At 55.1% G+C, this 22,663-nt stretch overlaps 2 protein-coding genes across 3 annotated transcripts; both read right to left on the bottom strand.

Annotated features, from left to right (window-relative positions):
- Positions 1-298: 298 nt before the first annotated feature.
- Positions 299-6,708, bottom strand: SUCNR1 (succinate receptor 1). Of its 2 annotated transcripts, XM_084267213.1 has the most exons (3): positions 6,474-6,708; positions 4,196-4,312; positions 299-1,715 (listed from the first exon to the last, which is right to left on the bottom strand). In XM_084267213.1, the coding sequence occupies exons 1-3, from the start codon at positions 6,519-6,521 to the stop codon at positions 771-773; spliced, it is 1,110 nt and encodes a 369-aa protein (XP_084123339.1). In that variant the 5' UTR covers positions 6,522-6,708; the 3' UTR covers positions 299-770. The 2 variants fall into 2 exon arrangements, with proteins under 2 accessions (XP_084123339.1, XP_084123340.1); XM_084267214.1 differs by lacking the exons at positions 4,196-4,312; positions 6,474-6,708 and adding an exon at positions 3,626-3,871.
- A 1,915-nt stretch (positions 6,709-8,623) lies between these two features.
- Positions 8,624-17,512, bottom strand: AADAC (arylacetamide deacetylase; the record flags this gene model as incomplete). The annotated part of the gene is made up of 5 exons (XM_084267207.1): positions 8,624-10,377; positions 11,486-11,657; positions 11,958-12,027; positions 12,264-12,486; positions 17,375-17,512. The coding sequence occupies 5 exons, from the start codon at positions 17,510-17,512 to the stop codon at positions 9,769-9,771; spliced, it is 1,212 nt and encodes a 403-aa protein (XP_084123333.1). The 3' UTR covers positions 8,624-9,768.
- Between the last annotated feature and the right edge of the window lie 5,151 nt (positions 17,513-22,663).

The raw sequence follows: 22,663 nt of genomic DNA, 5'->3' as shown, positions 1-22,663 counted from the left end.
CCTTGAGGCATGGATGCCAAACCACCAGTGTGAGCTGTCCCAGCGCAAAGCTCAGCTAAGAACCAAAGCCTTGGATTATCTTGGGTTTGCTTCTGCAAGCTGAGCCTAGCTTCAGTACCAGCGTGTGGGAGAACCTGCCCACACCCCCTCTGCTGTTTCCCACAAACTCTCCTAAGACTGGCAGCCCAACGGTATCCCAAACCCACAGCGCAGCCGAGGCACCGCCTCCCTCCCGCCGGCTCCACCCGCCCTTTGCATACCCACATCCGAGGCACCAGCCCAAGTCAGCTGGGGACGGAAATCAGCCCAGCTCTCCTCCGAGAGGGAAACCTCCCCTGGGATGCAGAGTTTGCAGACAGGCTGCAGACAAGGCTCAGCCTCAGTCCCTGACCGCGTTGCCCACCCATGCTGCTGGCACATCTTATCCACAGCGGGGTGCAGCCCAGCACCGAGTCACAGCTCACAGAGACACTGGGGGGAGCACGCTGCCCCTCTATTCGTTTATTTACACTAGGAATAGGCCACAGCATATCCTGCCGCGAGAGCAGGGCTTCCTGCTGCGCTGCTCAGAGAGCATCACTTCTGGGCTGCTGGAATGGCCAGAGGAGGTGGTCTCTGCAGTCAGTGCATCAGGAGGGACACAGTCAGCCCACACACATCCTGTGGCACAAAGTTATTGAGGAGAAACAGTGCTGTACCTTGGTGAACACCCTCCCTAAGATAATCCCCCCCCTTCCCCATCTCCCTGTACGAGAGGTCTCCTCAGCAGCTCATTTCTGGGTGGTCATCAGCCTGCCCAGGACCTGCCTTGCTTTTGCCATCAGCATCTCCCTGAAGTGGTCGCCCATCAGGAAATAAAACACGGGGTTGATGGCGCTGTTGAAAAAGGCAATGGGTCTGGTGATGATGTAAACGCTGTTGATGACGTCCTGGGTGCACAGGGGCACCCTCAAGGCCGGGATGCGGGACGCCAGGCGGACGTTGCGCATGATGTGGTAGGGGGTGAAGAGCAAGGAGAAGATCGCCACTGTGAGGACAACCAGAGTAAGGGGCTTCTCCAGCATCAGGGGAGAGCTGAGCTGCTCGCTCCTGGCTTTAAGGAAAAGAACCATCTTCACGTAGAAGCAGCACATGGTCAGGAGAGGGATGAGGAACCCGAAGACCGTCAGGAACATGCTGTAGATGAGGCTTTTCGCAGGGTCCCCTGAGCTTGCGTAGTCCGGACACTTGTTGTCAGGCGTCACGGGCTCCAGGAAGTACATCAATGGCAGCAGCTCCAGGATCACCCAAATCCATATGGCAACAGACACGATAAGGGCCGTTCTCCTCTTCTGCAGGAAGTGCTCCCTGAAGGGGTATTTAATGAGCATGTACCGGTCGATGCTGATAACGGTGAGGAAAAGGATGCTGCTGTACAGGTTAGCGTGCAACAGGAACCGGTTGCTGTGGCACAAGATGCTCTCCTTTGCCCACTGATCCCTGGAGTAGTTGTTAACGAGTATTGGGAGAGTACAGAGAAACAGTAAATCTGATAGCGACAGGTTGAACAGGTAGATGTTGCCACTCTTCCAGTTCTTCAGGCAGAAGATGTAGCCCAACACAACAATGGTGTTTCCAGTGAAGCCCAGGATGAACTCAAGGCTGTACATGATGGACAGGTAATACTTCTCCAGTGCTCTGTTTGTCAGCAGGCAGGCATCTGTGGCGTTTGCATCCTGGAACGTCCAGAGAAAACCAACAACACACAAACACCAAGAATTAGTACGAGACAATCGTGGGGCTGTTTGTACATTTGTAGCAGGTGAAGATAGCATGTCTTCCTCACAGCTTACAGGCTAAGTAGGGACTTGGACTCACAGCATACCCCTTACAGTAGGTTCCTGCTTTCAGCTCTTGGCCAGAGTTACTGAGCAAGGTGAAAACTTGTGTGAGCAGAAAGGTGAGCGAGGGGTGTGCAGAGCATCCCCCGAGGCACCCACCCTCACATGCCCGCTGCCAGGCCCACAGCAGCACCAGAGGCTGGGAAAGCAAGCCGGGGCTGTCACCTCTTTGTCACAGCCCTTGCTGGAAGTCATCTGCCTCCTGTTACCCAACCCCTGTCCCGTGGTGTCCTCGCTCATCTCTGAGCCAGAAGTCTGCTGTGGGTTGAGAAGAGCCAGCTTGTTTGCAGCAGCACGGCCGCGCTCTGACGGCACCGCTGGGAGCTCATTGGGAAGTGGGGGATGGAGCCTTCCCATGGCGCTGCTGCTGAGCTGGTACCCAGCAGCGCTGCCACGGCGGGCTCAGCGGGTGCTGCGCATCACGGCGGGTGTGCCACAGCACTGCCCAGCCATCCCTACAGACACACAGCACACAGGGACCCGCACGGCTCTTCCACTCCCCAGGAAAGCCCTTTCAGGAGGGGAGGGTTCAGTTACAAGTGAGACCTGGGGGATGCAAAAGCAGCTGTGGTCAAGGGGACAGCCCTGCCAGGGCCAGGATAGAACACCCTCCAAGCCAAATTCACAGGCTCTACACGCCTTCTGTTGGCTTCCCGTGAAGCCAGACCTCTGCACACAAGTGATCCAAACACAGCTCAGGTCTGCCAGCCCCCTGCATGGAGCAGGGTGCCCCAGCCCAGCCCCACAGAGCAGCTAGAGGAGAAGCAGCTCTTCCCATGCTGCGTACTGAGTCGGCAAACACACAGCTGTTTGCAGTCAGGAGCACTCCAGGCAGGGCTGCCAGCACCATGCCAGCCCTCCCGTGCTGCTAGCACAGTCAGTCTTTGCTCCAAAGAGCTTCTCCTTCCCCTTGGAAGTCAGTGGAAGGATGGGTATCCTTCAGGAGCAGAGCTTTCCCAAACACTCCAGCGAGTGGGAGTTTGCCTGAGGACAAACCTCACTTTCTTCCCTAAAAGTCAGCTAAAAAGGTGCTTTTGAGCTCCAGGGAGAGAAACAGAGCAGGCTCTCAGGTCCTCCCTCCTTCCCCTCCTCCTGTACCCACAAGCCAGGGAGCTCAGAGGGAAGGAAGCTTTTGGAGAGCCCATGGTTAAAACGCTCGTGAAGCAATTAGAGAGCAGGGGAAAGCAAAGTGCTAGAGGAACAGGATAGGGATCCAAACTGACATGGAGCTGAGCCTGGGCTTAGGAGCAGCTTCAGGAGCAGCGATGCAGCTGCCACAGTCTAGGCATTCTGGTGCCTCGAGTCTGTCTGCAGGTCTCTGCTCTCAGAGACACACCTCTCAGCCTTTCAAGGACAATCGAGAAGCAGAATAAAGCACAGCATATACACCCCTTCACAAAGTCACCTCCAGCGAGCACCCAGTGACCCTGTGCGCCGCGGGGAAAGCATTCCCTGGGCAGGAGCGAGCCCATGCATGGCACCCAGCCCTACCCTGCCTGCTCAGCTCCTGGGGACAGACACTGTACTGGCATCCCAGACAACCCCCACCAACATCAGCAGCCCAACCACCAGCAGTAATTTTAAAGTCCCCATGTTGACCGAGAGGCTGATTTAGGTGGCAGTTAGAAAAAGGCCGATTAATGAGGGTTAAAGCAAGCAGCCCGGGTCAAGCAAGGCGAGGGTTTGTTCCGAAACGGAGCAGCAGCAGAGCCACAGCCAGCTCCCATGGCACAGGGACACCTTACCATGCCCAGGCTGGGTGCTGCCTCTCCGTCAGCCCTCCTGCCCCCGGCAAGTGCTTCGGGATCCCTGGACGCAGCACATCCCCCTCCAGCCTAGTTTGCATATGATTCAATCATTAATGAGTCAAGGCGAAGGAGCGATTTGTTTGGCTGAGCGGGGCTCGGGGGCAGCTGCGGTGGGAGGAAGGTGCTGCACAGCCTGCAAACACCACACTTCCCCTTCGCAGGGACCTGTTTGGAAGCTGCCCAGGGAGGACAGGCTGTGGCTCCACACACCGCGCAGCAGAACCCACGGCTGGGTGACCTGCTGGAGCAGGCAGACCAGTTAAACAGCACACACTAATTGCTCTGAAGCAGTGTTAGAGGGGAGTGCTTAGCCTTCATCCCACAATGCCCCTTCACACCTCAAAGCTTTTCCAACGTGCTGTGCAGCACTCCCACGTTTATAACTGAGAACAAGTGCCACTCATGCAGAAGGACCCTGCTCCGCCACAGCTAACACACCCAAACCACACTGCCTCAGCACAAAACCCGTTTCCTGGTTCCACACAATACAGGGGGTTCTTTACATACCATCTGCCGCTGTCCAGACGCCCCAGGGTCTCTGAGAGAGGTCTTGGCTCCTTGCGGTGGGCTGGCACGCCTGGCTGAAAGCCGATGGTGGGATGGGGATGTGGGGGATGCAGTTTCCTGGCACAAAAACAAGCAGGAGAGCAAACTCAGCCATGCTTTGGGTTGAAGGTGGTCAGGGGCTGATGCACAGGATGCTCCCCATTCAGGACTTCCACTGCTATAGGGCTGGCTTGGATCGGGGGGTTGCACATCCTGCACTGAGCTTTCCTATACTTCCATTTAACCTTTACTGCTGGCATCAGCTCTAGGTGAGGTCTCCAGCCAAAGAGCTGCCACTGCCTGACCTGTCAATAGACTAACGGCCAAACACCAAGGGGTCAGCCCTCCTCTCCCAGCAGGAAAAGCATCCCATGCTGTGGGGCTGCATTTAGGGTCCCCAGGGCTGCTTGGCAGGAAGAGTGAAACCCAGCCTTTGCAGGACTCTGACTGCCCTGTCAGCAAACAAGGCAAACCCACGTTATCCCCCTGTTAACAAGGGCTCACTCGGAATCACTGCCAGACACCGAGCCAGCTACTGCTGCAGCCGGGCTGACTGCCCTGCCTCTGCAACACACAGACCCTGACAGCCGGCTGCTCTATCCAGGAGGCCAGGCCATTCCAGCTGTATTTAGATCACACACAGCATCTGGAAAGCCTGGGCAGTGCCCACATGCTGAGAGCTGGGTGAGCGGCTCCCAGCACCCTGAGCCGCTGCTCCATCCCTCGCTGGGACCAGCGAGCTGGAGCTACATCCCAATGAGTCAGGTGTATCTAAAACAGCTGACTCAGCCCTTCATGGGGCCATGTGCTTGAGAGGAGCCCTGGGGTGGCAGCAGAACCCGGGGTGACAGTGGGTGATGACCGCAGCACCGCTCTGGGGCTGGGACAGTCCCTTCTCCAGGGAGGGCAGCGGAGGTTGTGCCCAGGAGAAGGGACATTTGGGGTGCAGGCAGAGCACTGCTGGTGTGGGCACCCCCAGCTATCACTGGACCTCTTGCTCTTGGGGTTGTGGTCTTGCCTGGCTGCGTAGGGAACAGCACCTGGTCTCGTCCTGACCCACCTGTGGTCCAGTCTTCCCTGGGGCTCACTGCCACAGCTCAGAGCCCAGCTCTAAGGGTGTCTGCAAACACAGTGGCCACGCAGCTAACTAAAGCTGCTTTTGAAAGTGTCTTCCTTCCTTTTCAGCAGGAAACACAGAGAGCCAAGAAGATAAGGGTCACTTTTCTCCTCCCCGGGTGCCCAGGAGCGCTGCAGGAGCTCACGTACTCGATGAGGGAGCACCCACAAGAGAGAGGCCCAATGCTCCAGCCAAAAGCATGCTTTAAGACAGCACGAGGAGGAAGAGGAGTGCCAGTGAAAGATGGAGCTTTGGAAAAGGTCTGTGAATTTCTGCTCAGAGATTAAAGATGGAAAAAAACAATTCAAGAGCAGCTGGGCAGGTTTGGAGCTGGGGGTGGGTGCCTGTCCCACCCATCCCAGTCCTGCCCAGCACCACCAGGAGTCCCTGCAGCACACAGGGGTCTGGCTGCCACCTCGGCAGGAGCATCACTGGGCACCTGCAGGTGATGTGCTGATGTGGCTACAGGCTCAGACCCACCAGCACTCCATAGCTGGAGCCACAGGCCAGCACCTGCCTGGCTCCTTACAGCACAGCAACGGCAGCCAGGGCAGAGATGGGCTGCGCACCCGTTTTTAACCGTGGGTGTTGGGCTTAGCCACACAACCTGTCACTTCCCCATCACATTCTCAATTTTGCAATACAGGAGCAGTGAGAACGTGGCAGCTTGCAAGGGCCCAGGCAGACCAGGACAGTGCCCAGGCCCCCAGCCAGGGCTGGGGCAGTGCCCCGGGGCAGGATGGCTCCTGTGCTCCCAGCTGGGAAAAACCAGGGGGAGGTTTTATATATGAACAACATCTGGCACAAGCTTCTAACCACCACTGGCTGCAGAAGGGAAGTGAAGGTACCGCTGGCGTTGCTGTGGCTGCGTGTGCTGTGGCACTGCAGACCATGCAGCGGCTGGGACAGGCGGACACACTGTGCCGCGGTGTGTGGGGCTTAGGGACAGCCGCACTGCTCATCCCAAATCCCAATTCCCCCTGGAAATTGCAACCTTAGCAAACAGACCCAAAGAACAGTCACAGTTCTTCAATTTATGCCCCAAACTGGCATTCCTGCTTCCTCCAGCACCCCAATAACGCTTTTGATTGCGCTCAGTTCCAGCCTGTCCTCAGTACGAACCTTTCCTGATGCCAGCATGAAAATCCACCCGCCCAGCGGCGACAGCATGGACTGGGGCCTGCAGGGCTCTCAGGAAGACTGCAGAGCCAGGGCCACCTGGGTTTGGTCCTGCAGCTCCCAGGGGATCTGAAGGAATTCGCAGAAGCTGGGACAAGGGCAGGCTGGGGCTGTAGCCGAGGGGTTGAAGTCACTTCAGCATCCTGCAGCCTGTAAACAAGAAATGCGATTGGCACGTTTGGTGTCATTAAATACCCACTAGTCAATTTATATTGGATTCAGACCTATTAAATGTCATGTATATTTAACAGTTTATGATGTATCTGCATTGGACTGATTGGAACGAGTCCTTAAGGCTGAGCTTGAGGGACATGCAGAGCCTTTCCAGCAGAGCCCTTTAAACCCGGGATGTTCATATCCCCACTTGGGATTCACCCCTGCAAGGAACATGGGAACACTGGGTTAGGTTATGAATTACACCTATATAAGCATTACAAGGGGCAACTAGTGAATTAAATTATTACCAGGGGCAATAGCTCACCCTGGCCACCATGAGCCCGTGGAACAGCAGCTCGTGATGACAAGTGCAGCGTGGATGCTGTCCCCATCACAGCCCGGACAGCGCTGGGCAGTCTGCCTGCCTGTACAGCTGCAGGCTGACAGCCTGGGCCTGGCACAGCCAAGGGGCAGAAGCCACTGCTTGCCCTGGCTCCCCGTGGGTGGTTTGTAGTGGCCCCGCAGCACCAGGCTTACCTGAGACTTGGCAAAGCTCTCAGCCCCGTGAGCTGGCACCGCACTTCCAGGGGCTTATGGGCAGGAAGTACCTGAGGTGGAGGGTCTCTGCACAGCCAGTCCTGCTGTTGCCTGCGCAGTCGGGTGTCCTGCACGGCGTGCCTGGTGTGATGGCAGCTCCTGCCAGTGACACAGGTTTGAGATGTGCCATCCTCTGCGGGAAGCATTCGGCTCCCACCGAACGTGAGCTCAAAAAACCAGAAGGACCTGCAGCAGGTCTGTGGGGTGACCTTCACAGGGAGCCCTTGAGCCATCTCCTCAATGCTCCTGCTTTTCCTCCAGCTCCATCAGACCCTCACTGATGTAAGCCTGCAAGGACAGTGACCCCCCTCCTGACTGTCCTCACCCTCATTGCCACCAGCACAACAGGTGAGCCTTCCCCAGCACCTCAGACTAACACCCCTTTGTCAGCAGCATCCCCAGGGAAGGAAAACAATCTGAGCCAGTATCAGTGACAGTGGTACCCACCAGTTTTTCTATGCCAGCTTTGTGCCTGTCTCCCAAGCACAAGACAAATGTCCTCTCCAAAGGGTCACTTGAGCAAGCCTTTTTCTGCCCTTTGTACAGAAGAAAGAGTGAAACAGCCTGCAAGACTCGGAAAGGATCAGAGTGACTGAGAGCCCACACAGTTCATCCCCAGCACTGCCAGCCATGCAGCCCTGCCTGGGGAACACTCCTGTGGCAGCAGCCCTGACACTGCACAGAGTCAGAGCAAAGGCAGCAGAACCCCAAACACCCTCTCCCTCGGTTCAGCTGCAGTTAGTTCCAAAGAAGGGAGAAATAGGAGCAGAGTGCTGGTGAGATGAGAGCTGCCAGCAGATGGGAGCCCAGCCCCATGGGTAGAGCCAGGAGCTCCATGGGAAACACCTTCCCTGCACGCTGGGAGCTCGCACCAGCACACTCACATCCTGAGGATCGTGCAGACGTGCCAACACATGGCACTGCTGTGCCCATGGGTTACACAGGAAGGACTGTAACCCCACAGGACATTTTACCTCAGTACACTGACAGCAGGGCACTCACCTTTCCAGGCATGGGTCCAGCAGCAGAGAAAGGGAACGCTCCTGCTGCTGGCCGAGTCTGGCTGTGCAACCCAGTGCCCCAGGGCTCAGCTCCCCTGTCACTATCACAGTCACTTCAGCATCCTCTTATGGACAAGAGACACCTGCTGACCCTTCTGTTCCTCTCCCCGGCTGCCACCACCAAGCATTGCTAAATAGTCACACTGAGGGGGACAGCAGCAGCACGCTGACCCCTCCTGGAGTTCGGTCCTGGCTCTTTGCAACAGCTCCTGCGAGCACTGATGCAACTTATTCCTTCCCCATAACTCGGGTGCTCGAGTGACAAACAGGACGTTGCACTGGAATCAAAGACAAGTTTAATTGTAACACTCAATGTGACAAAGACAAAGACAGACACAGCAACCATTCAGTACACATTCCACCTCATCAGGCTGCACACGCCCTCGGGAAAACCAGCCTTCTGGGAAGCACAGTGTGTGTAACAGGAGAGCAGAGCGGGATGCTAGCAGTGCCTGTTTGCGGCGTGCTGCCATCAGCACCAAGCCCACAGCCACTCAGGATCCCCAGGGCTTCTAGTCAATGCACAAAATGTATGGGGAAGAGCAGATTTGTCCAAGACTGGCAGCTGAACTGTGTTTCCTCTTCAAGCCTATAACACTACAAAGCTATTTTTAAGGATTCAGATGTAAAAGCTGCTAAAGAATTTTAAGGGTAATTAGATCACATAATACATAACATATTTGAGTGTAAAACAGCAGTGCTATTGTAGGGCTAGGGCCTTCACAGCCTTCGTCTGATGGAGTATCAGTGCTGGCTCGTTACACTATTTCCTTCTGGTACAGAGACTAAAGAAAAGGATTCCCCAGCTGTTAAAAAACTAAACAACCCCCTAAATCGTGGTCATTCGTGCCGTCACTGCCATCACACTCCGCTGTGCCGGAGCTCAGGCCCAGCAGCGGCATACAAGAGGCAGGGTCTCACACCCCACCACACCCCCAGGCAGTCGGGTCCCTTCGCCTCCACTCACCCATCACATGGCAGCAGCAACAGCGGGGCCCCCCGGCACATCCTGTGGGACAAGGGAGCACAGCAGGGGGACAAGGAGCAAGCAGCCATCAGCACTGAGCAGGCACAAGCCATGGCCTTGCCCACGTGCACACACGTGCTACAGACACACTGCAGTAGGAGGGAACAAGCAGCAGCCCAGAGAAGCCATCAAGTCCCACACGTGGTGCCAGCCAGGCCGTGGGTGAGCCCCGCAGCGCCTGGGGGTCTGAGCTCAGACAGCAGCACTGAAAACACTGGGGGTGGGATCAGAGCGGGTTTCTTGCCAGAGAGGATGAGAAACATCCCAGTCCAGACACTGCAGGGCAGCACAGCAAAGACAGCAATCACACCAGACACTCACACAGCTCCTGCTCTCCCACACCCCTCCGTCGCAGCCGGCGGAGGCGAGCCGGGCACAGCAGGGCAGCGCTCCCCACTCACAGGTTCTCATCCAGCCACTCCATGTATCTGTTGAACACCCGGTGCCCCACGACCAGCTCAGTCGGGCTCAGGACAAACATCATCACCCCGTGAAAGGCATCCTTGATGTGGTGGTGTACGACAGGGACACCCACGTCCCGCAGGCGCCGGGCATACATGACGCCATCGTCCCGCAAGACGTCGTGCTCACAGGTCAGGACATAGGTGAGGGGCAGCCTGCGGAGCTGGGCGGCGCTGGCCAGCAGCGGGGCCGCCCTCGGATCCAGAAAGCCTGGGTACTTCTGTGCCAGCTCGGGGCTTCCGTAGGTGGGAGCAGTATAGACATGACCCTTCTTCAGCTCGTCAGGCAGCAGGCTGCTCCAGTTCACAAACTGGAATAAGTGGCTGGACTCTGGTGGGACGTGCCTGTTGGCATCCATGGCTTCTGTGAGAGACGGGTCAGAAGTGAAATACTCACTCCAGAACTTCACCATCAGCGACCTGGGTAAGATGGGCTTGTTCTCATTGTCTCGGTAAGCTGGCAGATTCAGGTCAAGGGCTTGAAGGGCAGGGTAAATCAAAGCCTGGACTTTGACTTTAGTTTTGACTTCAGCATCCTCTAAGAGCTGTAGAAAAAAAAAATAATCACAAAAAGCCAGTTGTGAAGTGTCAGCTCTTTCACACCAAAGACCTGGCAAGTCAGGAATGAACAAGCCTGTGTTACGACATAGGCAAAGTAAGATTATCAATAAAACCAGGGCAGGTTAATTAACAGCAGCTCATAGGCAAGCCACCCAAGCCAGCATGCTGTATTCAAAGTTCTCAAAATGCATTTGATGGTGATTTGTTGTGTTGAAGGGCAGCAATATTTGCAAAACAGTCTTTACAAAGCACTGAGGCTTTGATGGTTTCTTAAGCAGCAGCAAGTGCTTTTTCTCTAACAGCAGAAGATTTCTCTTCCCAGAGCTTAAACCCTGCCAGTTTCCACAGCTCCTTCAATGGTTTCACACACAACCAAGAGCTCATCCACCACCAGGCTGCACAACCCAAAGGCACTAGAGCTCAAGCCTTATGTCCTGCCCATCTTAGACAAATGAAAAGTGAAGCTGAATGCTGACATTCATGGCACTGTGTTCCCTCTCCACCAATACATTTCCTCCTTTCCCCCTCATCTTCTGCCCTCAGTGGCCGCAGCAGGTTCACAGCCTTTCCAATGGGGATTAATTACAACCCTGGTAACTTCTCAAGAGAGCAACAAACGTTGCTTAACAACTCTGTTTAACAAACTCAAGTGCAACGTGCAAAGGGCACTATGCTGTGCAGCAGCAAAAGGCACTGCAACATTTACTGGCCGTCTCAGTCACATCTACACAAGTCTGATTGTTTAAAACTCCCCGTTCGAGCAACATACCTAAAACCCTGTCAAAGTGTGCTTAAGAACAGCGATACTGCCCTCAGGACACCAAACCTTATTGCAGGGTGCAATGGTTTGGAGGACACAATGGCATCAGAGCTCCCTTGATGTCACAAAATGTGCCCAGGGAATTGGGCTGTGGGGAACCCAGAGCCCCTGGTGACCGTGCTGTGGGACGGCTACACACACAGACCATGACACACACCTGGGATTGTGCCTGTGCCTGGAGCTCTGTTAGTCTCTTGGAAGTGTTGGTGAAACACCAGCACAAGAAAAGGAGTCGTTTTGAGCTGGCAAAACAGCTTCTTTGGTCCTCATACCTGCTGCACCACCGCTGCTGCCAGGTTGCCACCTGCACTGTCTCCTGCCACGCAGACCCGGTCGGGGTCCACCCCGTACTGGGACAGGACGCTGCTCTGGAGGAAGAACTTCGTCACCGAATACACATCTTCAAACTGAACAGGGAAGTGGTATTCAGGGGCAAGCCTGTAGCTGTTTGGGGCAAGGAAAGCGTGTTACTTCCTGCTGTCAGGAGAGAAGAGCTTGCCAACAACTGCCCAAGCAGGTGAACATTATCATCTCCTGTGCCCAGAGGACTGGGAACTGTCTGTCTCTCCTGGAGGATAATTCATTACCCAGCTAATTTCGTAAAGCAATATCCCAAACAACCACCAAGCAGTGCTTAGACCTCGCAGGAGAACACCCGATCAGGACGCCCAGCCCCTGCAAAGCTCAGTTAATTGAAACAGGTTTCTCCCAAACCCTTGTCCCACCCAGGAGAACCTCTCTTACTTGACTGACACCACGACAGCGTTTAACCGGTGCGATGTCGTCCTTGTCAGGTGATCATAGGCCTTCATGCCTGAAAGGAAAGGAGCAGCTCAGGGTTCACTGCAGCACATCTGGGAAGGGACAGACACCCAACCACATGCTCCTCTTCACAGAGGCTGCAGGTGGCTCCCCAAAACCTCTGCCTGGGTTTAACTGGTGAGACACCAGTTCCCCAACCCTCCCCACGACACCTCCCATAGAACAGAAGGCAGTGCTTAGCTCAGGAGACCTTCTGTGCAGAGCCTTGGTGTGAGGAGAAGAGCTCACCTGCGTGTCCTACGCACCATCCTCCACCATGGAAGTAGATCACCGCCCTTCTCAGCCCAGCAGCTGCCTTCCTGGGCAGGTACAGGCGGACGGAGACGCCGCTGAACTCTGTCTCGGTCACGGTGACGTTCTCGTCAGACATGGGTGGGACGTACTCAACCGATGTGATCACCATCATTGTTTCCATGTAGGGCTTCAGCCCCAGCTGATTCATAACCTCCGCCTGAAGACAAAGCAAAGCATCCTCTGAACTCAGCCTCAGTTCCTCCCAGACAAGAGCTTCCCTTAGAGCCATCTGGTACTCTGCACAAGGCCGTACAGCTGCTGTAGGAGTTGCTAGCCAAAGGCTGCTGACTTGGAGGTGTCACTGTCTCGCCCTGTCCATCTGTCCAGCCAGAGTCCTTTATCCCTCACCACTTGGCATGGAGCTCAGTGGCTGGAAGACAGTCCGGGGGACACCACCACTCCCCAGAGCTTTGAGAACAGCTGGGAACAGAGGCACAGAAGGTAAGGAGGACACAAAGAGGTTGTGGAAGAAGGAACCCACTGAACCCTCCTGATACGCAGCGTGCGGGGCTCCTCCTTGAGCCAGACCTCAACTTCCCAGACAGTCACCACAACACCCCCAGGCACCACCAGAGCCCTTGGCAGGGAGAGGGAGGGCAGGGAAAGCATTCCAAACTAACTCCAGAAATCTCTCACCACACAAAAGGGGTTCAGGGAGCTGAGGCATCCCAGCTTTTCAGACTCTTGAAGCAGCTTCCTTTGCAATTCACACTCCCAGACTTTAGTCAGGAATGCTATGCTCGTGAAGCCAATTAAAGCTATGCTAAGATGCTAAACAACATTAAGGCAAAGAAAGCCAGAGCCTGGCCAGTAAAGGTGCAGGTGAAACACACACTCGAAAGATCAATACTTGTCAGCTTTTGCTCCCCACCATGTGACAATCCATGCATCTCAGAGCATCTCCGATCCCTTTCACTCACAGGCTGCTTTAACCCTTGAACAGAAGCTCTGTTACTGAGTTGCACTAGCTTTTGTTACAGCCAGTCTTTGGTGGACAAGAGTGAACCCAGGTGAAACCATTTCTAAAGCCAATCCCCAGCACTCCTCCCCAAGCCAGCACATCCCCAGAGCCAGAGCAGCCGTCACCTTTCCTCACCACTGCCAGGGGGAATCATGACAGGTAGGACAGGACCCAGGATTGCTCATACCGAGTCTCAGCAGCTGTTTGCCACACCACTTTTCTGCCCCACTCTCCCCGATCACATTGCTTTTAAAGAAACTTACTTCTCTTGTCTCTTAAGATCTTAGAGACAAGTTCTGGAGACACACTGGAAGTTTGCAGTGCACAAGAGGACTTAGAAGATTAACATCACCATGACTGGAAATAAAGCTGCTGTTCTCTATGCTGCAAAAGACAGTGTAAATACCCATTGAAACAAAACCCCATCCCTACTGAAGGTTGGCCTCAGCCAGCTGAAACACTGTGGTAGGAGGAAGGCACAGCCACCAAGCAGGAGCAGCGTGGGCTGTGTGGGCTGAGGGAGTGCTGGGTTACCCAACTCCCAACCATACCTTGAGGAACAGTGTGGGGGGGATTTGGTTTATTTTCTAGGTGACAAAGGTGTGAAGGATGCAGCTGCAGATTCTCTTGACAGACCAGCTGGAGGGGAGCCCAGAGCTGGGGTTTCCAGGCCACCTCGAGCACGCTTAGAAGAAACTTCAAACCAATTATCACTTCTCAGTTCAGTGTGCACCACTCTTGGGTCAGGCTGGTTAAACCACCTCGAAGTAAAGAACTGACAATAAAACCACTTTACAGGCAGGACCAGCCCTGTCATCGCTCTCTGATGGGACTTGGATGGGAACAGGGATGCGGTGGGTCGGTACGTGACGGTGATCGCAGGGGGCTGGAGGGACCCTCCGCTGGCTTGGCCCACGCGGTGCTGGGAGCTCTGCAGGGTAGAGCAGAGATGAAGCAGCAGCAATGGCCAGTCCCTCACACAGACTCGCTGCAGACACACACACACGTGCCAGAGCAGCATTCTTCTCACCCACAGCCATGTCAGTTTACATAAACCTTGCTCAGCTGCTGTATTTTCTCAAGATGCTAATCCCCAGGGAAAATACATCTACAGAAGATAAATCTACAGAGCCAGTGCTGCTGTGACTCCCCTGGGCCTGCAAACCCCTCCCTGCGTTGGAGGAATTCCCTCAGCTGCAGGGCTGAGGCTGCTCCACGCTCCAGAGCTGGATGCTTCACCTTGGGGAAAGCTGCTGGTGAACCGCCTGTGGTTTCAAGGGCATCATCGGATGAACACAAAGGGAATCAATCATACCCTCACCTGAAAAGCCTCCTGGTCCTGGGTCTGAGATTACTGCGTGTTACGGGGCGGGAGGGAAGCCAACCACTCCCGGTCACACTCCTGGAGCTTTGGAAAGCATTTTCAGCTTTCACTTTAACTGCTGTGAGGGGAGGGTGGGGGTGAGGACAGACACCCCAAAGCTCATCTTACTCACACAGGCAGCCCCAAAGCACCAGAGGAAGCCTCACTCAGTTTGGCTCAGAGGCCAGAGAGCTCCCCAGGACCCAAAGTGAAGACATTGATGGAGGACCCAGGTTTGCCCATCCACGGCTGGCTTTGGGTGCCTGAAGGGAAGAACCCCCTGACCAGGAGTGTTTAAGGAAGGCAGTACTGCTTCCCCTGCTTCACCCCAGCATCAGGGAGTCGGGAAGACTAAAACAAGACCTCTCTGCAAATTTAGACCTACTGTGAAGAGATGAGGAATCATTGCCCCATAATCAGATGGCTGCTCTGCAGGCATCCAGGGCACTCAGGAACCATCTCAAATCTCATTTCACCAGCAGAGCTCCAGGATGTCTTCAGCCAAGCCCTGAGGGTTATGGCTCCACAGGAGGCTGGGGCACAGCTACAGAACACACCTGCCCCACTCTAACACTGCCACTGCTGGGTTTCAGCTCAGCAGCCAACACAAGAGCCACAGAAGGCACCGACTCAGCGTTACACTGAAAGCTCACAGTCCTGTCCCGGGGAGAAGCCGTGGCAGCACGGGAGGCTGTGGGTGCAAGGCACCAGGGGAGGGGGCTGTCTGAACACCCACCCGCCTTGCAGGCTGATACAGAAGGAGGTTTGAGGGAGGAGGAGAAGGCAGCCCCTGAAAGCTGGCAGAGGGGATGCTTGAATACAGCCATGAGCACACACAGGGGCTGCACCAGCTCCTACCCATCACTGGCAGCTCCCCACATAACCAGACTGCGGCAGGGCAGCCTGGCCTTGCCCTGGAACCTGTGGCTTCGAAGGATGGAGTTGGCAGAGCTTCCTTCCTTGGGGAAAGAGGGTTGTGGTGCCTGTTTACCTCCCAGCAGGATTCCAACTGCCTGACAACCCCTTCAGCAGAACATCCACAGGCTCTCACCGCTTCTCACCCTCCATCCCTCCGACCATGGGCAGATGCCAGGCACAGTGGAAACTCACCACTGCTTTCCAAGCTCCAGCAGTCCCTCCATCTACTGCCTTTGCACAGGGGAAAGCCTTCCCTGGCTTTGGCTTAAGGTTCTTACTCCTCAATACAGGCTTTATAAATGCTTTGAGACTTGCTAATGAGCAAGAACAATCCTGAGCAGGGAGGGGAGCAGAAGTCAGCAGACAATTTAATACTAGAAAGCAAGGTACAAGATCAAACAAGCCAGGGAGCAGCAGAGTCCATGAGCAAACACACAATCACACCCCCCCTTCCCACTGGCTCTGCAGACCCAACAGGAGTTCTGCAGCCCAAACAAAGGCTGGCAAGGGGCTCAGGAGATGGACAGAGCCTCAGATGCACTGCCAGAAGCGTGATGCTCCAGAGACATCCCAAGAAAACACGCATCCTTCCTCCACCAGGAAAGCCAGAGAAAGGTGGCTCCCCTGGGCTTTCAGAAATCAGATACACCCTGTTCCCACCTCGCTGTGGCAGTCCCAAAGTCACACCCATTGGGGCATGCAGCCTGGGCTCTGCCCCTGCCACAGACAAACCCTTCAGCAGCATCCCTGGAGCACAACTAGAGCCCTTCAGCCCGGCCCCTCGGACCCTGCTGCCCACCTGCTTTCCGAGGGAACGGAAAGCCATCTCAAAGGAGGTCAGGAGAGATGTCTGCAGCTCTGCACCCCCTCCTCCCCCCAAACCTTCCTCTTTCACCTTGTTCAGATTCTGGTCCTGCTGCTGCAGCCGGTGTGTGTACCAAGGACACAACCCCACTCCCAGTTCTATGTACTGAGGAGCTGGGAGCGCAGCACCCTTATCTACACACGGTGTGCGGCCTCACGGTGAGCTACGTGTGCGTGCAACGGCCGAGTAACACGGCTGAGAGGAGGCAGAAGCTGGGATGTGCCCTGTACAGAAATAGCACAGGAAGGCACGAGGACACAGCCAGGGAATATTGCTGGGTGGCTGCAGGCAGGGTGCAATACCACTGCCCTCCCCACTGCCACATGGGTCTGCACTCCCTGGATAGGTACCCTTTGCTTTTGATAGGCAGGATCACAGTATTAAAAGGGGTTATATACATATATATATATATGAAAAAAATATAAGTTTCCACATATTCTAGCATTATCACCCCTATAATTAGCTTTGTGCAGTTTCCAGGCTCATTCTGTCAGCAGATTCCTATGAAGGCACAGAAATCAATAGGTTTTGGGACGTGCTCTGGTATCCCCTGTCTCTGACACCCAGCACAAGGCTCCTGAGGAAGTCTGATACACAGGTTCTGGGAAAGGGGGCAAATTCAAGGGCCAGTCCTTCAGCAGCAGAACGTAAAGCAAACAGGGCTGCACTTATCACGTTATATATCACATTTCTAGTTACTCAATCTCCTTTTTCTGGATTGCCCAACAAAATCTTTTCCAAGTTTATTTATAGTCACAGCAAATTTAATCCTTAATTTCAGATAGTGACTTCATGTGGTATATCCATGAAATATGACGGTCTGCTGCACGACACACACGTTTCCCATCCGCTAGCCACAGCGGCACCGGCAGCAGCCCCAGCTCCACAGCCACCGCTGCCTCCTGCCAGCCCTGCACCCAGCCCAGCGCCACACTCACCACATGCCCCAGGGTCCTGAAGCTGGCTGAGATGAGCATCACCTTCCAGGGCTCATCGAAGTCCTCGGGGAGGGGGGTGTAGATGTAGTAAGCAAGGAGGGCAGAGGTGAGCAAGAAGCAGAGCAGCTTGGCTCCCATGTCTGCAGGCACACCTCCTCCCCGACTGCTGGGGAAAGTGCTCTCGCAGACTCTTAACAGCCACAAGCCAGCACATGCACAGGGCAAAGTTAATCCTCTGCTTGGTTTGGGTCCCGGCCAGGAGGTGATTTCTCATCAGATCACCCAGGGCAGAGGTTACTCTGCCGCATGGCTCCAGAGAAAACATGTTTCTTCAGCAATGGCTCAGCCACTCGGAGCCAACCAAGCCGGCTCTTCAACCCCAGATTAAACCTCGAGGCTCCTACGCCCCTGTCACCCCCTTCCCCACATTAGGCAATGGCAGCCAGCAAGCAGGCTCGGCAGGGGGAGGCAGCTGAAGGACTCAGGCTGTAGCGAGGGGACGTGAAGAGATGCCCGAACATCCTGAAGCCGAGCGCTGCTGCTGGTGACGCAGCCATCCAGGGAGCCCAGCTTTCAGAGGTACCAACAGGGCTGGCTACAGCACGGAGCCCATGGCCCTGCCTCGTGCAGCAGCAAACACCTCCCACCCTGGCCAAGTGTGTCCTGTGCCCACGTACTGGACACGTTGTGCAATAATTGATTTGGCAGCAGAAAACGATCTTTTACGTGGGTCCTGGTTAATATTTCAGAGATGAGATTTAATTGCCACCATCCTCAGAGGGTTAAGAGATTTCTATGAGTGTCCCAGAAGCAAGTGCTTCTGCATGGGGTGGGCTCACGTGGGAAAAGTGGCCAAAGGATCAGGTGCAGCACGGAGAGCCTGGCTTCAGAGATAAATGGGGATGGCAAAAACCTCGATTAAAGTTCGAGCTGTTTCTTTTCCTCAAGTTTCACCACGTGCAGAGCATCACTGCTCACAAAGGAGCCTGTGTTCCAAAGGAGTGACACGAGCTCCCAGGACAGCTCACTCTGCCTGGCCACCGGCACGGCACGGAGCAAGACACAGCCAGCCCCACAGCCACCACAGAAATAGCCTTTCACTTTGTCACATTTGAGAACCGTTTCAGCACCTCCCACACCAGCCTCCAGCTGAGCAGTCACAGCACGGGCTCTGCACTGTCCACACATCATCAGCACACACCACACACCATCCCTGTGTGAGCTTCACCCTGGGACACCAACATCTCCGGGGCTCCTGCAGAGCCAGCCCACTGTGACCCATCACAGCAGCCTGCCCTAGTTCACAGCAATACTGGGAAAAGACAATGGCAAATGGAATTCACCATCTACCCAAAGCACCCCTAAAGCATCAGCTTTGACACAAGTGCCTGTACTGTGCCAGTTTTTAGAGCCCTTTCAGCTGAAGGGACCACAAGACCCCTCTCGGGCAGGGGGATGGGTGCCAAGTGAAACACATGGCACTGAAATTGGCTCCACACAGCAACTGCCCTTCGTGCTGCACTCAACAGGCAGCCTCCACACTGCCACTGTGGTGTTTGAGCCCTGGACCAGCGCCCACAGCTGCTGGTCTGCTGCTGCATCTCAGTCCCCCGCTCCTCTCTGCTTTCAAACCAACCTCACCTCACTGCCCTTCCTGCATACAGCCCCCCAGAGTGCCCCCCTCTTCCTACACTCCAACCTACTGGGGTTTTGGAAAACAGGGAAAGAAAAACATTACCAAAGTTCAGTGGGCAAAGCCAGGGTTCACACTGCAATGGAAAGAGCAGCCATCAGAGCAGAGTCCTGCCCAGAGCCATCGCCCTGCTCCTCCCTGTGCATGGCACAGCCAGCACGGGGCGGGATGCCTGGTCCCTGCACATCACCCAGCCAAGGGGCTGGCACGATCAGGCCTGGACGCTGACTTTCTACCTCAATAAATCAGCCCTGATAAAAATAAGTGTTGCAACAGCAGGTTGCATTTTCAAGCTGTGGCTCAGAAGGAAGAAACATGTGAGCTTATAACTTAAATCTGCTCATCACAGCAATGCCTCCTCACCTCTCTATCAACCCCCCTCACCCCACCACCGGCCCCACTGACACACAGCCAGTGCCTGGGCATCCTTCACGGTACTGGGCACCTCACTGCTGTGGTGCTGGCTGGGTGCTCCTGGCAGTGACAGGGCCCCCCATCCCCAAGCTGCCAGGGTGTCCCCACTCTGAGACACTAATTCAATCCTGCGATGACCACAGTGTCTTTATACACTGACACTGAGAAGGGTGACACCTTCCCCAGGGTACAGAGCAACAGCTTCCCCAAATAGCAGCTGGGGCTGGAAGAGGCACACAGGCCCCATGCCCAGGCAGGTTTGTGCACCCCAGTTACACACCTGGGTGGCCAGGGGTCAGGGCACACCCCCACTGGGAACAGACACCTTGGGCTGGGGACAGCCCATGCCTGATGCACCCAGGCACAGTAAAGGATGGAGACACGGGTGTTGATGGGGGGTGGGCAAAGGTAGCTACAGGTCCAGGTGGGAGTGTGGGCAGGGCAAAAACCCATCCCCAGGGTCAGCCAGGGGAGGCCAGGTGTCCCAGGCACCTCTGCCAGATGCTGTTGGTGCTCCCAGCCGCAGCCATGGCGCTGGGATGAACGGGAAAGCACGCCTGCTCTGGTTAGTTATGCCGTACAGAGGGATGCCTTCATTCCAACATAGTAATTCTGAAAAGCTGGGAAGCCAGGGGGAGGCAGCCCAGCTCCGCCAGAGTTTTCTCTTCCACCAAACAGCTATTTGAGAGCAAACCCAGCCGGGTGAGAAATACCAGCTCTGAGTCCAGCTCTCTTGGCAGGGCCAGGACCGGCTCCAACTGTCACTCAGGGACTCCAGGAACAAGGGAAAGCAGGAAAAGCATCGCTGGAGCTAAGGAGCACTGTCAGGCAGAGGTGACAAGTCACAGCCTTGTAGCATGAAGGAAAAGTTTCCTCTCCTGCCCTTCCACAAACCTGACTGGCATCCTGACCACACACAACTACTTCAGGTTAAGTATGGAAGCAAACTGTTAAACTAATGATAACAGTGAAGAAACAGTTTTTAAGATCCCTCTTGAAGCTACGACTTTACCTGGTAGTATTTCTGTCTAACTCGTTACCCATGCTGAGTGAGCACAGCGCACCCAGGGAAGTGTCGGCTCTTGGGGTATCTGACATCCCTCACAGTTTACATGGGGTTAAGGAGCTTACTGTTTACATTTGCTCAGGATTTTCCTCCCTGGTGCTGGGATGTGACCTGGGCTGACTGACAAGCCATGTCCCCCCCCCCAGAATATGTTGGATTTCTGTGCAGCAGCACAAGAGGCTGCCTGCAACACCAACATCGCAGCTTAATAGTGCAGTTGGCATATTGTGAAAAATATACCCCCTAAAACAGACTCAGAGGAGAACACCCCAAAGCCCTGCTCACCACGGGGAAAACCTTAACAGGAATCCTGTCTGAAGGCTGCAAATGCTTTCCCTGATCGCCTCAGATGTTCCAGTACATCCCCAGGATCAGCACAACCACCCTCTCACTGCCTTCTTACAGTGTTTGGAGCAGCTGAACACGGGGTCACAGCAGCAGCACTGCTTTATCATCCATGCACAAAGCAGGAAAGAGCCTGTGCTGCAGCTCCCAGCTGGGAGAAACAGGATTGCTGTCTGAGCAATAGGATTGCAGGCAGTTTGCCCCTCACTGTACAGGGTCTTTCATGGGGTTTCCCCCCCAAAGACACCCTCGCAGCACCCACCAGAGAGCAGCCACATGCACACTTTCCAGTGGGGATCCCCAAAAAGTGTGACCCCCTCCTGTAACCAAGAGCTGCTTTTTGGTGGGTTTTGCAAAGCTCTTTCACTGTTGAAGCAGCAAATCTTGACTTTCCTAGTTTGCTCCTCTTGTGAGGAGGAGAGGGGAAGGAAAACAACCCGGAGTAATTCCCAACAGCTGCTGAAAACACTAAAGCAAACTGCTCCAGAGACATTGCATTATGCAAGAGAAGGCTTAGGCAAAGTGCCACAAGTACTTGGCATTTATATTTGCAAAGGAAAGGTTAAAGGAAGCTAAAAATGTTGGGCTACCAACTATTCATCACCTGAAGCCATGCCTGCATTGCCTGTGCAGGTGCACACCCGAGCACCTTCTGTGCCCAGTGGGAAAACACAGGCAAGTACATAGGGAACTATCGACCTCAACCACAGCAACAAGGCTCAGAGGTCGTGAAGTCATCTGGTTGATCTGCAGGACATCATAATGATCTAAAGAAAGGTGGGTCACATGCAGTCTGTGCCAACAGAAGGGCCATCCGGGTGTTTGAGACCAGCATTCCAGTGATGGAGCAGTGGAAGGGCTCTGGAGAGCCTGGGTGCTCTCCCTGCTGCAGGGGCTCTGGGTTTAGTGCCGCCTCCTCACAGAGACCGGGCTGCAGGCGGCTGCTGCTGCCTCCTCGCAGAGACCGGGCTGCAGGCGGCTGCTGCTGCCTCCTCGCAGAGACCGGGCTGCAGGCGGCTGCTGCTGCCTCCTCGCAGAGACCGGGCTGCAGGCGGCTGCCTCCTCGCAGAGACCGGGCTGCAGGCGGCTGCCTCCTCGCAGAGACCGGGCTGCAGGCGGCTGCCTCCTCGCAGAGACCGGGCTGCAGGCGGCTGCCTCCTCGCAGAGACCGGGCTGCAGGCGGCTGCCTCCTCACAGAGACCGGGCTGCAGGCTGCTGCGTTGGAGTTAGGAGCAATGGGGCAGCAGCTGCATGTCCTGCAGATGCCACACGTACAGAAGGGACAAACCAATATTCCATCTCCATGTTTCACAACAATCACCAGTGGAAAGGCTGTTTCCCCAAGCAGCCTGGTTTTAAAGCCAGCCTCACTAACATCCTTCATTCAGTTCTCTCAACTCATGCAAGCAGAACCATTCATTCTAACACAAAACAAAGCTCATTTAAACCTGGAGTCCAACCCACTCGTTTGGGTAGATGCTTTCTTCTCCCCCTCCCCCTGTTTTTCCATGCCTGCTCTCAGCCAGCCCCAGACATACTGAACCAATGTTCCCCAGCCTCTGCGGCCAGGCTGGAGCTGAGGAGCACTGGAAATCGCAGGGAAGGCCAGGCCACAGAGGCTTGAACAAACTGAAATCATCACAAAGCATCGCCGACTTCTCAGAACAAGCCCACTGATGCCACCAGTGAATGCCAGCATGATCAGAACCTTCTAGCTTCCCCCCACCCTTTCAAACAGCAGCACTGAGTGCTGAGAGCTGTGCTGGACACC

Source organism: Gallinula chloropus (assembly GCF_964237585.1).
Source record: "Gallinula chloropus genome assembly, chromosome: 8".
NCBI lineage: Eukaryota > Metazoa > Chordata > Aves > Gruiformes > Rallidae > Gallinula > Gallinula chloropus.
Note: the sequence above shows the minus strand (reverse complement) of the source record. Positions and strands in the feature narration are given on the sequence as shown.